The following is a 16374-nucleotide window of genomic DNA, read 5'->3' on the forward strand; positions in this document are numbered from 1 at the left end:
TCTACAATACAGAAAAGTAAAGTTATTATCATGTTTATTTTCAATATTTAATCAAGCCTTTTATTAAATAATCACTCCCACTATTTTCCTCAAGCCAATAGCCCTCACTATTAACTCGGAAAAGCCCGTTGGCTTTCCTAGTGGATTGAAATCCCATCTAGCCCATTTCAAACCTTTGCTTTGGCGAAGAAGCCAAAATGGGTTGATTAGGTAGGCCAACAAACTTAATCCACACTAGTTGATAGCTCCCACTACCAACCTCAAATGTAGAGTAAGCCAACAAGCCAATCACACAATAAAGTGGACACTACATGTTGCCACGTACAAATAACGAGTGTACTTCTCTGCTATGCCCATGACATGTTTATCAACCTTTGCTTTGGCGAACAAGGAAAACTGTCATTTAAGTTGACCTATCACCATTAAGGAAACTCCAATGAATTTTAACCTCCCACTGGCAGAAGTGTACCCTTTGCTTTGGCAAACAAGGTTCCGACGAATAGTGGTTTGATTTAAACCCATGGTAATGGAAGGCATTGTTTGGCATGTTATTGAACATTCAACCTTAGCATGCAGTTTAAACAAAATAAAACATGTCAGTATATGGCCCACTAAAACCGATTTCCTCGAGCCTAGAGGAATCGGTAGGTCAACCTAGGGTTTAAAAGTTAATCTTAGGTCTTCAAGTTGTTCCTCTTCATAGCTTCTTCGTTTCTTCTCCACGATCATTACAAAGAGTTTTATAATAAAAACTCTATTCTAATTTACATCAATAAATTAGAAACCTTTCGTTACATACGAGGGGAGTGAGATGAGAAGAAGAAATACATCGAGATATTAGAGAGAGAGAGGCAAGACACGCAGGTCCTATTTCTTTATAAAAGTACAAGCAAACCCAAAATTACAAAAAAGCATACCAAAAGTCTAAGGCTCATGTACTGGGCACCATGCAATTTCAAACAAAAACATCGCATATAGTCAAAACAAACATTTTGAATTGGGTGGGTGAAAATTATTAAATTACCCTTCTTATATGTGCAGAATGATTATTGACTTTAAAGGTTCAAAAACTGCAATTTGGCCCCTTATACGAAAAATGAAAAGCAAAAACGGAACAGTAGCTTTCTTGTTGCAGCGAAGAAATTATTTTCCCCAGTGAAGTTCATATACACATGGTCGCTACAGCGAAGTTTTATTTCATCGCGGCAAACGCTGTAAACTTCCAGAAAATACAAAACGTTCCAGAGAGTTTTGTGCAACGGCAAATTTTTATTTAGCTGCAACGTGATCTACTTTTCCGCCCCGATGCCGCAGCGAAGTTATATTTCGCCAAGGCAGATTTACTTTTGGCATCTCACCGTGGCGAAGTTTTATTTTGTTGCGGCAAACACCGTAAAACTGCGAATCGCACAGTGATGCCTTTTGCAATTTTTTTACGTAATGACACGGATCAAAATTGAATCAAATGCACAAGCATTCGACCAGGACACCAACCAACCACTAAGTCACTCATCAACACATCATTAGTCAATTGATCAATTAAACCAATCAATATACATAAATCTTTCAGATTCATGAAAACAGTTTATACAAAAACATGTTATCAAACAAATCATGTTATCAAACATCAATGATTAAACAAGACAATCTGATACTCGAGGCTCGGATACCACTGTTAGTAAATGATCAGGTTCGCGTAGCAGAAAAATGAAATTTTAAAATGAAAAAGATCACTTACACATCCCAAAATCTAGGCGCAAATTGTATTATTCACATGTATAAACTTAAAACGTAGAATAAAAGCTATGTAAAAACAAATCCATACGATGATTTAGTTCATACCCACGTTTGGAGGCTCCTCCGAATATCTCTGATTTCGCTCACAAACACTGTTCATAGCACTGTTCACCTGCTACTGTTCATCGACACTGTTCACCTGATTCTTTGCTATTTGATCCAATGTAGGATCGTACTCACGAAAATCCACACAAAGACAATTCATAAAACCCTTGATTATTTTGCTAGAACAATCAAGGGCTTCAAGAATCAAGAAAGAACACAAGGAAAAATATTTCCTTTCACTAAGGAGTGAAAATGTGAGAGAGAGATAACCTTTTGGGTGGCTAGGGTTTTAATTGAATGAATATCACTTATTTCAATTTTAAGTTGCATTTATTTAGTGCAACAATTAAAACCCTATTCCACTTAGGAATAGCCATGGACTCCAACCCTAGTTCACCCTTGCAACCAAACGCCATGTAATTGGTATTTTAAATTAATTAATTATTATTATAATTAAAATCAATTAATATATAATAATATATTAACATTTAATTAATAATAATAATTCATTTAAATATATGCATACATATATTTAAATATAATTTCACTAATTTAACTTTACTATCAAATTAAATACAGGCAACAACCTCAAAAAATTTAATTGCACTACAAGATTACCAAAATACCCATTCGTCTTGAAAGACAAAAATACCCTTCTCACAAATTGATTCTTAAATTATCTTTTAAGTGTGTGACCCGTAGGCTCCTCATCATATCGACAGTGTGTAGTATCGCGATTAACACCAATTAATCGTCTCACTACACATAGACCAAGATTGGCCCCTAGCAAGGCATCATGGCCACCCGATAGATTCAGATTCAGCAAAATTGTAGCCTATCTATAGTATGGTTACCGTGCAATCAAATCATTTCATCAACTGTTATCTCATCGAGACTGAGGTACAGAAATAGTGTCAACCTCAGATATCCTCCACATGTTTGTATTCAGTTACTGGACCAATGACAGGAATATCAAATTGGTCTCACTGTGGCCACATATTTAGTGTCATTGCCATTTACTGAATTACTCATTGAGATAACTTCTCTCATACCCAGGAGTGATGAATCCTTTTGTCGATCCACCATACTCTCGATACACTTCTCAGTATAGTCAATCACTATTGTATTGATAGCTCTGAATAGAACTACGTTGGGCTAGTATCAAACTACACCAATCGGTGTACAAGGCGCTCTGGTGATCTCAAGTCTAAGGATCACATGCACCACCATCCGTTAGAGAATTTATTCCATAGACACTGGGGTTACCATCCATATGGAATCCTCTGGTGGGTCTATCTAGTGAACTTGCCTCTAGCAAGCACCCATGCATTGCACCATGTTGTCGGCAAACAACCTTAACAAGTGAGATCAGTCACTGCCTTTCGACAGGGTCATTCAACACTATGATAGCCTTACCATATCATCTAAAGCAAAAACATATTCATGTCCAAACCAAGCCATTTTTCACCAAAAATGCTACATGCATGCTTGAATTTAACATGCTCTGATACCATTGTTGGGATTCATTTATTTTGGACATGGAAATGGAGAGAAAATGATGATCAATATGATGGACATAAGGTAGAAAGCAAACCATTATAACATTAACATATTAATGTAAGAAAATGATAGAAAATTATGAACTCCTTTTGGTATTAAAAGCTTGATGTTGAAACTTGGAGTCTAGATTCTTCAAAAGAGAATGAAGAAACTCAAAATGAAGTCCACCCAAGCCAAAGATGAGAGAGCTGAGAGAGTGAGAGATTTCCCTTTTCCAATGTTTATTTACGTTCGTCTGGGAACTCGAGATTGGACTATTTTGAGTTAATAGATCCCATCTTAACCATCACTTGTCCTCGCACATGAATAACATATGACCAAACCGGCTTATTACACAAGACATGACTAGTCTCGTGGTTATACACCATATGAACCATATGCATCCTATGTTGAATCTAACCGTGATGTCTCAAGTCTAAGGATCAGTGGTACACTAGCACGATCCTACAATGCATCATTTACCATATCCATGTGATTCATCGTAATCAGTCGTATTCGATAAACAGTTCACTAACCGTTTATCCATGCTAATGCCTTAGTGACATACCTCTTATAATCACCCACACTAATACCATCACATGATATTCAATGGAGACATTAAACATGCCTACTATGCAATATTATCGCCCAATTAACATTACTTGCGTAGGAAATTCTTTGATGATTTGATCTTCTGAAGATCTGTGTCATCCGGACATTTCACATGCAATATTAAATATAATATAATATAATATAATATAAATGAAGCAGAAAATCAACATGTGAAATAAGAACACTTTCTTTTATTCATAAGACATTTACAAGATATAATGTCCTGAAACCGACAACACGATTGGTTCCTACGGCATACAATAACAAAACTCCCACTTGCACTAGAGCCAATCGCTATGGTATCTAATACCCATCTTCTCAAGATGATAGTCCAACTGTTTTTGTGTCATCGCTTTAGTGAGTGGGTTAGCTACATTCTCTGCTGAAGGTGTTTTTTGCACCAAAATTTCTCCAGCTCCAACGAATTCTCTCAAAATGTGATATTTACGCTGAATATGTTTTGACTTTTGGTGTGCTCTTGGCTCCTTTGCCTATGCAATAGCACCAGTATTGTCACAGTACAAGGTTATCGGATAAACCATGTTTGGAACCACACTAAGTTCAGTCATGGACTTGGGCATTCAAACAGCTTCCTTTGCTGCTTCTGAAGCGATAATGTATTTAGCTTCAGTTTTGGAATCGGCAGTAGTTGATTGTTTAGAACTCTTCCAATTGACTGCTCCTCCATTGCATATGAAAATGAACCCGGATGTAGACTTTCTATCATCCATATCTGATTGAAAATCAGAATCAAAGTATCCTTCAATTTTCAACTCTAAACCTCCATAACTTAGTATTAGATACTTAGTTCTTCTTAAGTACTTAAGGATCGTCTTAACAGCTGACCAGTATTTTTCCCCTGGGTCGGACTGATATCTGCTTGTAACACTCACAACATATGCAATATCAAGCCTCGTACATAGCATAACGTACGTGAGACTACCTATGGTTGAAGCATAGGGTATTCCATGCATCAGCTCACGCTCCTGATTAGTCTTTGGACTCATATCTTTTGAAAGATGAATTCCGTGACTGCAAGGCAAAATTCCCCTTTTGGAGTCTTACATGCTGAACTATTTCAGCATCTTTTCTATGTACATCTTCTGGGATAAGCCTATTAATCCTTTCGTTCTATCTCTATAGATACGAATTCCTAGGATGTAGGTCGCGTCTTTTAGTCTTTCATGGAGAAAGTTCCGGATAACCACAGCTTAACGTTAGTCATCATCCCAATGTCATTTCCATTAATAGTATGCCATCTACATATAGTATGAGAAATATGATTGCATGATCCTTTGTCTATTTATAAACACAAGGTTCATCCGGATTCTTTATAAAACCAAACGTTTTTATTATTTCATTAAACCGAATGTTCCAGCTTTTTGAAGCTTGTTTTAACCCGTAAATGGATTTATGCAGCTTGCACACTTTATTTCTTTCAGAACTGGATACAAAACCTATAGGTTGTTGCATGTAGATATTTTCCTCAATAAATTCATTAAGGAATGCTGTTTTGACATCCATTTGCCATATCTCATAATCATAGTGTGCAGCTATGGCTAGCATAATTGTGATTGATTTAAGCATAGCAACTGGTGAGAAAGTTTCCTCATAATCCAACCCTTGTTTTTTAGTATAACCTTTCGCAACCAGTCTTGCTTTGTAGGTCTCTACATTTCCATCTTTGCCAATCTTTCTCTTAAAGATCCATTTACATCCAATAGGAACTATTCCTTCTGGAGGATCAACGAGAGTCCATACTTGATTAGCATGCATGGATTCTATCTCAGAATTCATAGCTTCTAGCTATTTTTCAGAATCGATATCTAATATCGCTTCTTCATAACTTCTAGGATCATCCCCATGACTGACTTCTCGAATCATGATTGATTCAAAAATCTCTTCATGAAGTAACCCATATCTTTCTGGAGGTCGAGATACTTTAGATGATTTACGAATCGAAACCGTTTCAGGTATTAATGTTTCCTGAAAGGCACCACCCATTTGAGTATTTTCGATCCGAGGCTCCTCGGACTCTTCCTGGAGCACAATTTTTCTTCCCACACCACTCTCTTCTAAGAACTCTTTCTAAAGAAAGTGTGCATTCCTACTGATCGAAATTCATTGATCAGTGTGGAAGTAAAAATAATATCCCAAATTATTTTTGGGATACCCTATAAACCGACCTTTCTCAAATTTAACGTCCAATTTGTCTGTCTTGACAATCTTGACATAAGCTAGGCAACCCCAAATTCTCATATATTTGAGACTGGGAGGTTTACCATACTACGTTTCATATGGTGTCATCTCAATAGATTTAGATGGTACCTTATTCAGAATATGCACAGCGGATTCAAGGGCAAATCCCCATAATGACATTGGCAAGTCCGTAAAACTTACCATCGATTGTACCATATCCAATAAAGTATGGTTCCTCCTTTCAGACACACTGTTATGTTGCGGCGTATACGGAGGAGTCAACTGGGATATTATACCATTCTCCTTTAGAAAATCTCAAAATTATGTACTTAAGTATTCACCACCACGATTTGATCGCAAAGGCTTAATACTCTTTTCAGCCTGTTTCTCTACTTCATTCTTAAACTCTTTGAACTTTTCAAAGGATTCAGAGTTGTATTTCATTAAATACAAATACCCGTACCTAGAATAATCATCGGTAAAAGTAATGAAGTATTGAAAACCTCCTCGAGCCATTTCATTAAATGGCCCGCATACATCTGAGTGTACAACCTCTAATAATTCTTTGGATCTTTCCCTTTTACCCTTAAAAGATGATTTGGTCATTTTTCCTTGAAGACAGGATTCACAAGTTGGATAGGGTTCTAAACCTAATGGGCTTAAAAGCCTATTTGCTTCTAACAAGATTATCCTTTTATCTCCTATATGACCTAATCGATGATGCCAAAGTAATTTTGGATTAATTTCATTTCGAGATCTCTTATTTGTAATGGTATTCATTATGTCATAATCATTCATTACCAAAACATACAAACCATTTGTATTAATTGCTTTGCCAACTAATTCATTTCCAAAATAAATTAGACATTCATTTCCATTAAACTATATTTTGTAACCAGATTTACATAAAACAGAAATAGAAACGAGATTTCTAGTTGCTTTGGCAAAATACAAAGTTCTGTACAAATACAAAATGTGTCCTGATGGCAATGTCAAATGGCAAGTCCCTAGTGCCTCAGCCGCAACTTTTGCTCCATTTACCATCTTCAAAATTACTTCACCTTTAACAGTGCAAAACTATTCCACAGTGTCTGCAATGAAACACAAATGTGAGATGTAGCAGCTGAATCTAATATCCAGAAATGATCATTTGAACTAACATTTGATTCAAATTCTATAACATAAGAATGGAACATACCTGCTGGAGCTTTCTTCAAGCTCTTCATATAAAGATGACAATTCCTCTTCCAATGTCCATCTTTCTTGCAGTGGAAACATTGGCCTTTATCATTGACCTTTTCTTTGCCCTTCTCAATCTTAGAAGCATCCTTCTTAAAATGCCTTTTTCGTGGTCCAACTTTTGGACCTTTCTTTTCCTTCCATTGCTTCTTCTTAGTCTTACTAGAAGAAGCTGCAAAAACATCCTCTTGCCCCTTTTCCTTTCTTCCCTGCTTATAGAACTGTTGAATCTCATTCGAGAGTTCTACAAGAGTGTGCTCAATCCTATTGAGATTATAATTTTTGATGAAGGGCTTGAAACTTGGTGGAAGGGATTGTAGAATCAAATTCACCTCAAGACTGTGTGGCATCACAATCTCAAGTGTACGCAATTGCCCTATAATATTACTCATTTTCATAACATGATCATTTGGGGCAACTCCCTCCCTAAGCCTTATTGTGAATAGTGTCAAACACAATTCGTATTGCTTCACCACTGAGTTCTCACCATACAACTCTTGTAAATGGATTATCTCATTCGCACTTTCCATCTTTTCATGCTCAACCTGGAGCTCAGCATTCATTGATGCTAGCATGTAGGTTCAAGTTCGTAAGTCATCCTCCTGCCACTTATCGAAAACTTCATTTTCTTGCGGTCTGGCATCAGGAGACAAAGAATGTGGAAGGGGAGCTTCCAAGACATAATCGGCCTTTTCAGAATTAAGAATAATTCTCAAATTCCTTAACCAATTATTAAAATTAGGTCTGATCAGCATGTTATTATCGAGAATCCTCAAAAGCAAGTTATTGCTCATTTTCGTTAACTAAATATCACAAAATACCGAAAGAGACTGCAAGGAAAAATATAAGTTTTATTAGTGTCTTGTAAATTCAAACCCTTTAATGCTAATCTTATTAGCTCCTACTATTTTATTCAAATCCCATACTGCCCTAAATGATGATTTGGAAATTTTGTTGGAATAAATTTCTTGTGGGGAATCAAATTCTTATTAAATTTAATTAAACGTCACATAATACAAATCTTGGTCAATTAAATTTAACAAGTAGGAAACTATTTCCTTTTATATCACTATATAAGGTATGATTCAATAGTTTTGGATACCTCACATAATAGAAATCTTGGTACCCTAGAGTAGTTAAATCCAACCCATTATGCTTTCTTAAAATAGAATTCCCATTATACCCTCAGATAATAGAAATCTTGGGTACTATGAAAATTTATATCCAAGAACTAAGACAATTAATTCCATGTCATAAAATTAGCATCCCTCACATAATAAAAATCTTGGGATCTCTAATTTTATGCCAAAGAATTAATTGGCCCATAATGGAAGGCTTGGATCTAATATTGTTTGTTAGGGAGATTATTAGGTTTAACCTTTGATTAAAAAATGTTTTACATTTATCACATACATTAATTCAAATGCATCCATATAAATATAAAACATGGTGGGATGATCATGGCGTTTTAGAAAATGAATCCTAATTAGGTAAACTATTCACCTAATTCTATTACTCCTTGCGGATCTTCATCCGGTGATTGATCGGATCTCCATCCTCCGTCCGATCGTACGATTACATAAACCAATTTAGGACACGTAGGCCCGGATAACAAACTAATAATAAAATTAATTATTATTACAAGCCATTGAAAGAATAATTACATGCCCAAATATCAAATATTTTTGGGAAAAATAAATATACACCTATGATCATCCCCTAATTAATATTCATCCATCACATTAATAAATATTAATTCAATCAAGGGTATATAAATAAATATTTATGCAAGTTGCAATATTTATAAATAAAGGACTTCATGCAATAAATGTATAAAATATGTCATGATTAAACCAAGGGTACATGCATAATTTCATCACCATAATATTTATAAAAAATATTATATTACCCATCACATTAAAAAATCTCTCACATCACATTCAATCAAATAAAATTAAAAAATGCAAATCTATGCATCATGCACCGATTTTTACTCAAAGATGAATCAACCAACTTGCATTCACAATACAATCTAAGTCAAATGCATTTATAGACTATCGTATCACATATAACACTTTCAAATATGCATTTAAAATATATTATTCATTTGAATCAGTTTTGACCGAATTCAACCCTTTCTCAAAATCATCAAATTTGCATCAAATATGCTTATATTACACATGCATGTATCATATGAATGAGACATATTCATATTTAACAAAAATGCATCAAGATGCAATAAATCAAACATGCATGTTACATATGACTTCAAGAACAAGAAATTTTGTATTCAAAATATCAAAATTTCATATAAGCATGTTAATAAGCATGAATATCACATATCCATCATCATTTGTATTCAAAATACACAATAACTTCAACATGCATCTAAAGCAAAAACATATTCATGTCCAAACCAAGCCATTTTTCACCAAAAATGCTACATGCATGCATGAATTTAAACATGCTCTGATACCATTGTTGGGATTCATGCATTTTGGGCATGGAAATGGAAAGAAAATGATGATCAATATAATGGACATAAAGTAGAAAACAAACCATTATAACATTAACATATTAATGTAAGAAAATGATAGAAAATTACGAACTCCTTTTGCTATTAAAAGCTTAATGTTGAAACTTGGAGTCTAGGTTCTTCAAAAGAGAATGAAGAAACTCAAAATGAAGTCCACCCAAGCCAAAGATGAGAGAGCCGAGAGAGTGAGAGCGAAAGTGAGAGATTGCTTTTTGTTTCAATTGATTCAATTGAATTAAAATGGTATAAAACTTAATTTATATACCATAGGCACAAAGTGTAATTTTAAATTGTTTTGGGAAGGCCTCAAACAATTTAAAATTAACTTGAGAATAAACATTTATGTCAAATCCTTGGTTTTATGGTTAATTCATAATTAGACCAAATTTTAATTCCATTAAATATTCTAACCCTTTAGAATAAAACCAATGCACTTTTTCCCCAATCATTGAATCCAATTCAATAATAATATTTAATAAATCCTTATTACCCTTGGTTAGTGCTAACTTTCCATGGATAATCATTTCTCACCAATACATTAATTCGGATGCAACCGTTTACGTCCGAATATCATTAATCTGATTAATGATATGTATTACTCTCTCTCCTTGAGCTTGGTTTTATGTGTGACCATTTTGGTTCACTGTGATCTAGTTGTTGGCCCAATATCTGATTTTGATATGTTTCGTTATAATTTTTTATAATCGAAACTCCCACTAATTATGGTAGACGTCTAGTAATGTTCCATAACCCTTAAACCACAATGAAGTGTGAACTCCAATGAACCTATTTTGATCGTACGTACCGTGTAGTCAAATCCCTCTGTTATCTAATCCCGATTAAGAATGGTTCATGGTATGTCAAAACCTTTAACTTAATCTTTAATCGAACTGTCAATCTATACAATGGAACTCGTCAACATGAAACTACTTTTCATCTGACATTCATTATACTCTGGCCAGAGATTTCCCTTTTCTAATGTTTATTGACATTCGTCTGGGAACTCGAGATTGGACTATTTTGAGTTAACGGATTCCATCTTGACCATCACTTGTCCTCACACATGAATAACATATGACCAAACCGGCTTATTACACAAGACATGACTAGTCTCATGCTTATACACTATATGAACCATATGCATCTTATGTTGAATCCAACCGTGATGTCTCAGGTCTAAGGATCAGTGGTACACTAGCATGATCCTACGATGCATCATTGACCATATCCATGTGATTCATCGTAATCGGTCGTATTCGATAAATAGTTCACTAACCGTTTATCCATGCTAATGCCTTAGTGACATACCTCTTATAATCACCCACACTAATATCATCACATGATATTCAATGGAGACATTCAACATGCCTACTATGCAATGTTATTGCCCAATTAACATTACCTGTGTAGGGAATTCTTTGATGATTTGATCTTCTAAAGATCCGTGTCATCCGGACATTTCACATGCAATATTAAATATAATATAATATAATATAAATGAAGCAGAAAATCAACATGTGAAATAAGAACACTTTCTTTTATTCATAATACGTTTACAAGATATAATGTCCTGAAACCGACAACACGATTGGTTCCTAGGGCATACACTAACACTTAAAAGGTTAAACGGCTTCGAAGTACCACGAGCTTGGAATGTTGAACATCTTCGCCCCTATTATCAGTAATTTTGAACTCCCTTACAGCTTTGATTTTTTCTTTGAACTTGTAAAATTGTCCTTCTTGTAAGTATCATGAATAAGATTGTTCCGCTTCTTCTCGAAGAAAAACTTGTGTTGTGATCTCAAGTCTTTTCGTTAATAATCTTGTTCTTTTTAACATTTTGCAAGTTCATTGGTCAGATAAGTTATATTTGTGTTGTAAAGTGCTTAAATTATAAAAGTGCTATCACAAGTGACCAAAGGTTCCTTTTATATATTGAGAAAATGTACAAGGGCGACAAGAAATTATAAAAGTTAAAAGCTGGGAGAACCGCAAGGATAGAAAGAGAGTGATCAATGGTCTTCATTTCCAGGCTCTCTGAGCGCGACCTCCCGATCCTTTGGACGATCGTCAGCCTCTGGATCATCCGCCCGATCTTTGGGGATGTTCGACTGGTCATCTTCCGGGGGAGGTTCCTATTGTTCCTGTTGCTTGACCTCTTCAGCCTCAAGCATGAAAACAAGGATGGGTTGGTATTCGTCCAGAAGGTTAGAGATGTCCATCTCCGGTTCCTCTGCCGTAGGCTATAAATGGCTTGTATTGCCCAATGAGCAATCAACCCCTCGAGCTTGAGGTTTTGTCGCCTCATCTGCTCAGTTAGTGAAGCAACTCGCCCTTGAGACAGCTTGAGGTCCGCCTCTATCACCCTCTTTTGCCTCTCAGAGTTCCCCCACAGCTGAGCCTAACTCTCCTCCACCACCTTCGCGCGATCGGTGCTCACCTTCAACTCTTTCTCTCTCTCGCTTAGCTCCTTGGTAAGTCTTGCCACCGTCTATTGGAGCTCCTTGTTGTCCCCATGTCTCTTTTTGAGCTTGGCCTTCTGGAAGTCCGTGGCCCAAAGTGTAGAATCCCTGTCTACCAGGCACTGATCCGCTTGAATGCAAGCCGCTTTAGCTTCTGCGTCTGTGGCCATAAGGTCCTGTTTTAGCATGGCATTCTCCTCATTCAGCTCGTGGAGATTGTCAGCGGAGTCCATATAGATCTTCTGTTGAGCCACGATCAGGGCAAATAGGGACTGCATAGGAAAAAAGAAAAAAGTTAGTTTCCTTTTCTTAAAATCATAAAAAGCTAGAAAGGTTCTCAAAGGGAACATGTCGCTTTACCTAACTATGCAATTGGAGCGCAGTAGCCACCAGGTCGATAGGTCGAGAAGCCACAAACCCCTCAAAGGCCAAGGCAAGCTGGCCTTCAAGCAGAGTGTGCATTACCAGTTGCAATTACTCTGGTAGTTGCCTTAAAGAATCCAGCACGGACGGGTTTGGCCTCGAGGGGACAAGTGCATCCTTGACCCGTTGATTGCCCGCTCTCTTCTGGGCAACCGTGGTCACTCCCGCTCCCTGGCGTGAGTTCCCAAGGGCCGTCAAAGTGCCAAGAGGGCCCATCGAGGGTACTTCCGAACGAGTGATCGGGTAGGGCTGAATTCTTTCTAGCAGCACCCCGAAGCCTTCTGGCTCCGACTCCGACTCCGACTCCGTTTCCTCTTCGGTGGCCAGTTGTTTCCTTTTCTTGGTTTTTTGGCCCATGGTTTTCTGCTATGTGGCACTAGCAACCACAGGCCGGGGAGCTTCTTTGCGTCGCTCTATGGGTGGTTGCCTTCCGGCGCAGATCTGCACCCCTCCTGTGAGGATAGCGTTGGGGATCACTTCGGCTAGCTCAGTTGGGTTGACCCGGGGAAATACAAACCCCCCAACCCTTGTCGATGGCTTCGGAACCCTTAGTAGCATGGTTACTGCATGCCATGAAAAGGTGTCAGCAAAAAAGTCATCTTTGGCACAAGGCTAAAAGATCTTTTGGATACGAAGATACTTATGGGCCGAAGCTTCCAAAGATGCCTCAGGGCTAAAAAATCGATACTTTCGCAAGTCGTCAGTGGTCACAAGCAATTTTGTGTCGCGACTCTGATCGGGTAAACAACCGAACGCCTCGATACAGCTGAAATCTACTAGAGTCGACAACCTGGTCGTCTTGTTCTCTGCAAAAAAGAAAAAATCACATTAGTCTTAACTATCAAAAGAGAGTTAAAGGGAAGGATAGTCAGTTTGGAAATTAAAAGGGAAAAACCTATTCGGCTCCCTAAATTTACAAACACCATCATACTCGAAGAAGAAATATTTGGTGTCATAAGCCCTCAATCGTAGATTGCTTCGAGAGGTAGAAGGAACCCTTGTCCTTGCTTTTCTTTAAGTAGTAGGTGCATGCAAGTTCCAACGCTGTTAACACACAAAGTTCGTGTTCGCGGCATGCGATATACATAGTAATCGCAATCATGTACATGTTGGGCGTTAGTTGGAATGGCGCGACCTCGAAGTGGTCGAGGATCAATTTGATAAAGGGGTGAAAAGGTATCGTCACTCAGCATTTAAAGATTGCCTTTGAGATCACAGCCATTCCCTCTGGAGGGTCCTAAGTGGTGTGCGACCTATGCTGGTAGATGTTTACGTTGATCGCAAATTGGTCTACCACTTTTTGAATCTCATCCGTAATGGCTGCTAATTGCACCGCCTATGCGAGACCCGTAGAGGTGCTCTGGGGCTACAAACTGGTTCCTTCAGTTGCTCTCATATTCGAAGCGTCCATTGCTCATAAAGTCTAAAAAGATGTGACACATAGAGGTGACTTAGTCTCCGTACACAGTGTTTCATACAACAACTTACAAGAGTAAGAAAAACCCTAATTTTCCTTCCTTAACTCCTAAAAACCCTAAACATCTTTGAGAACTAGTTCCCAAGGATCTGTGCTCTAGGTTTTCGATTCTTAAAGGTGTTCCTTTTTTAGCGCCACCCCAAAATGTGCATCATGTAAGTTTGCCAGGCATTCAAACCCACCATTGCTGTCAAAGAACCGATTTTTTAACAGGAATGAAAAGAAGAAAGAGAAGAGTTTTCCTTACCTCCTGGTTACTGGGAACGCTCTCTTTATTGTAACGGCAAGTACGCATCAACTGGAAGACGGATGAACTGGTTTCTTGAGTGTGAAAACTTTGTTTTTCCCATTGAAGATTCGAGTTCTATGAAAATTCTGAAGTGGGCTTAGGGCTTTATAGGGAAAAAAGCGACGCTTGATTTCCTTTGCAAGCAACGTTTGGGTGGGATGCATTCCCAATCGTTGGATGCAACCACGTGTCGCCAATCCTTGCGAAGAGTAACTTTCACGTTTCATGAAGATCAATCGATGTTTGCTTCCGTTGAAGACACCAAACGTCGGCGTGTTTATCTTCACCACATTAAATGCGCCCTCATCCACATTTAATTCATTAAAAGAGAATGTCGTTTTAGCATGACTTGCATTTAATGCTCATGGTTGACATTTATTGCGCAAAGACACATCTGTCAAATAAATCTTACTTTACTGACCCGGCCAGCTGCCAAGCTCAACGGATAACATCTGAAGAGGTCATTCGAGTGAAACACTCTTCTCTGTGTATTGAGCTCGAAGCGAAGTGACTTCCAATTTTCGGCAAAAACAATCTAAGTGTTTTCAGGTCGCGAGCGATGGGTAAAGTTCCAAGCACATCAGGTCACTTGAGCAATTCGCAAAGCGTTGCATCGAGACTTCCACCTAGTTCGCTGGTCGAGTAAAATCGTGAGATTCATGTTATCTCGGTCGTTCTCCATCAACAATTTGAGCAAGCAATCCTCAGAATGAGTCAAATCATGGCATAATCATGAAGTTCTCAAAATTCAAGCCTTGAACCTTAAGAACTGGGAGGCTTCTGTTATGCCTAAAAAATCAGGGTTGACATAGGCTTATGTCAGTGAGGACCAATTAGAGTTCAGGAAGGCATTGCGCAGTCCAAGCGCTGCCATGTCGTCCAAAGGTAGAAGAAGGTTGTCATCAACTTGGTAGGTAAAGGTATGGCTAGTAAGTGGTTGGGAGTCACCCACTTGTCCAAGCCCTACGCGATTTAAGGATATCTACCATGCAGCCAGCCAATGGGAAGCAAGGTAGGAACTGTACGACACCTACCTATTGGCAGAACCATAATCATTGCCCAAAAACCTCTTACTATAATTAGAGAGCTCCCCTCTCATCATCCGGATTCAGCTTCTGATAATATAAACACTCTCTCTCACTCTCTGTATTTCTATCTCCCTAATCGCTATTTGCGACCTGATTGTAACCTTTCATTTATAAAAAGACAGTGGACGTAAGATTTACTTTGAGCATCCGAACCACTTTAAAAATCGTCTCCCTTTTTATTTATTTTCATTTCCAGTTCATGTGTAATTTCTAAGTCTACTCAGTACTTTGCACGTGCGAATAGTTTTGGTAATGTCAATAACGATTTAGTGCTATCATTAAAAAATTTCAAACACCAAAATGTCATTGATAAAGAATTTATATAAGACCAAAAATTTAACCCAAAACATCAAGGATGAAATTGTTACTTTCTGATTGATTTAATTATATTAGATATAGATTCCTATTCGAAGGCAAATTAAATCTCTATCATATATTTTATGGTTCATCAGTAATATATATAACATATTTATGCAATACAATTTCATTAGAAAATAGTTAATTCTTATTCTTTAGAATTTGGAGATACAAATCAAAATCAACTGCCGTCAGTTATATTCTTTTTGTACCTTTAAAATAGTATATGACAAGTATCATTTTTTTTTTAAAAAGTGTTTTTAATTTTATTATTGCAGTAAAAATGTCAAAACAATGACCACATGACAAGT

At 37.3% G+C, this 16374-nt stretch overlaps 1 protein-coding gene across 1 annotated transcript; it reads right to left on the minus strand.

The window, feature by feature from the left end:
• Nucleotides 1-7269: 7269 nt before the first annotated feature.
• Nucleotides 7270-7994, minus strand: LOC116116851. Its single transcript, XM_031402900.1, has 2 exons — nt 7391-7994; nt 7270-7283 (listed from the first exon to the last, which is right to left on the minus strand). Exons 1-2 carry the CDS (start codon nt 7992-7994, stop codon nt 7270-7272), a joined length of 618 nt encoding a protein of 205 aa, XP_031258760.1.
• Nucleotides 7995-16374: the final 8380 nt, after the last annotated feature.

Source organism: Pistacia vera, unplaced genomic scaffold, assembly GCF_008641045.1.
Source record: "Pistacia vera cultivar Batoury unplaced genomic scaffold, PisVer_v2 Contig786, whole genome shotgun sequence".
Lineage (NCBI taxonomy): Eukaryota > Viridiplantae > Streptophyta > Magnoliopsida > Sapindales > Anacardiaceae > Pistacia > Pistacia vera.

Coding starts and splice junctions, on each gene's coding strand:
- LOC116116851 (XM_031402900.1), bottom strand. CDS start 7,994: ATGAATGCTGAGCTCCAGGTTGAGCATGAAAAGATGGAAAGTGCGAAT.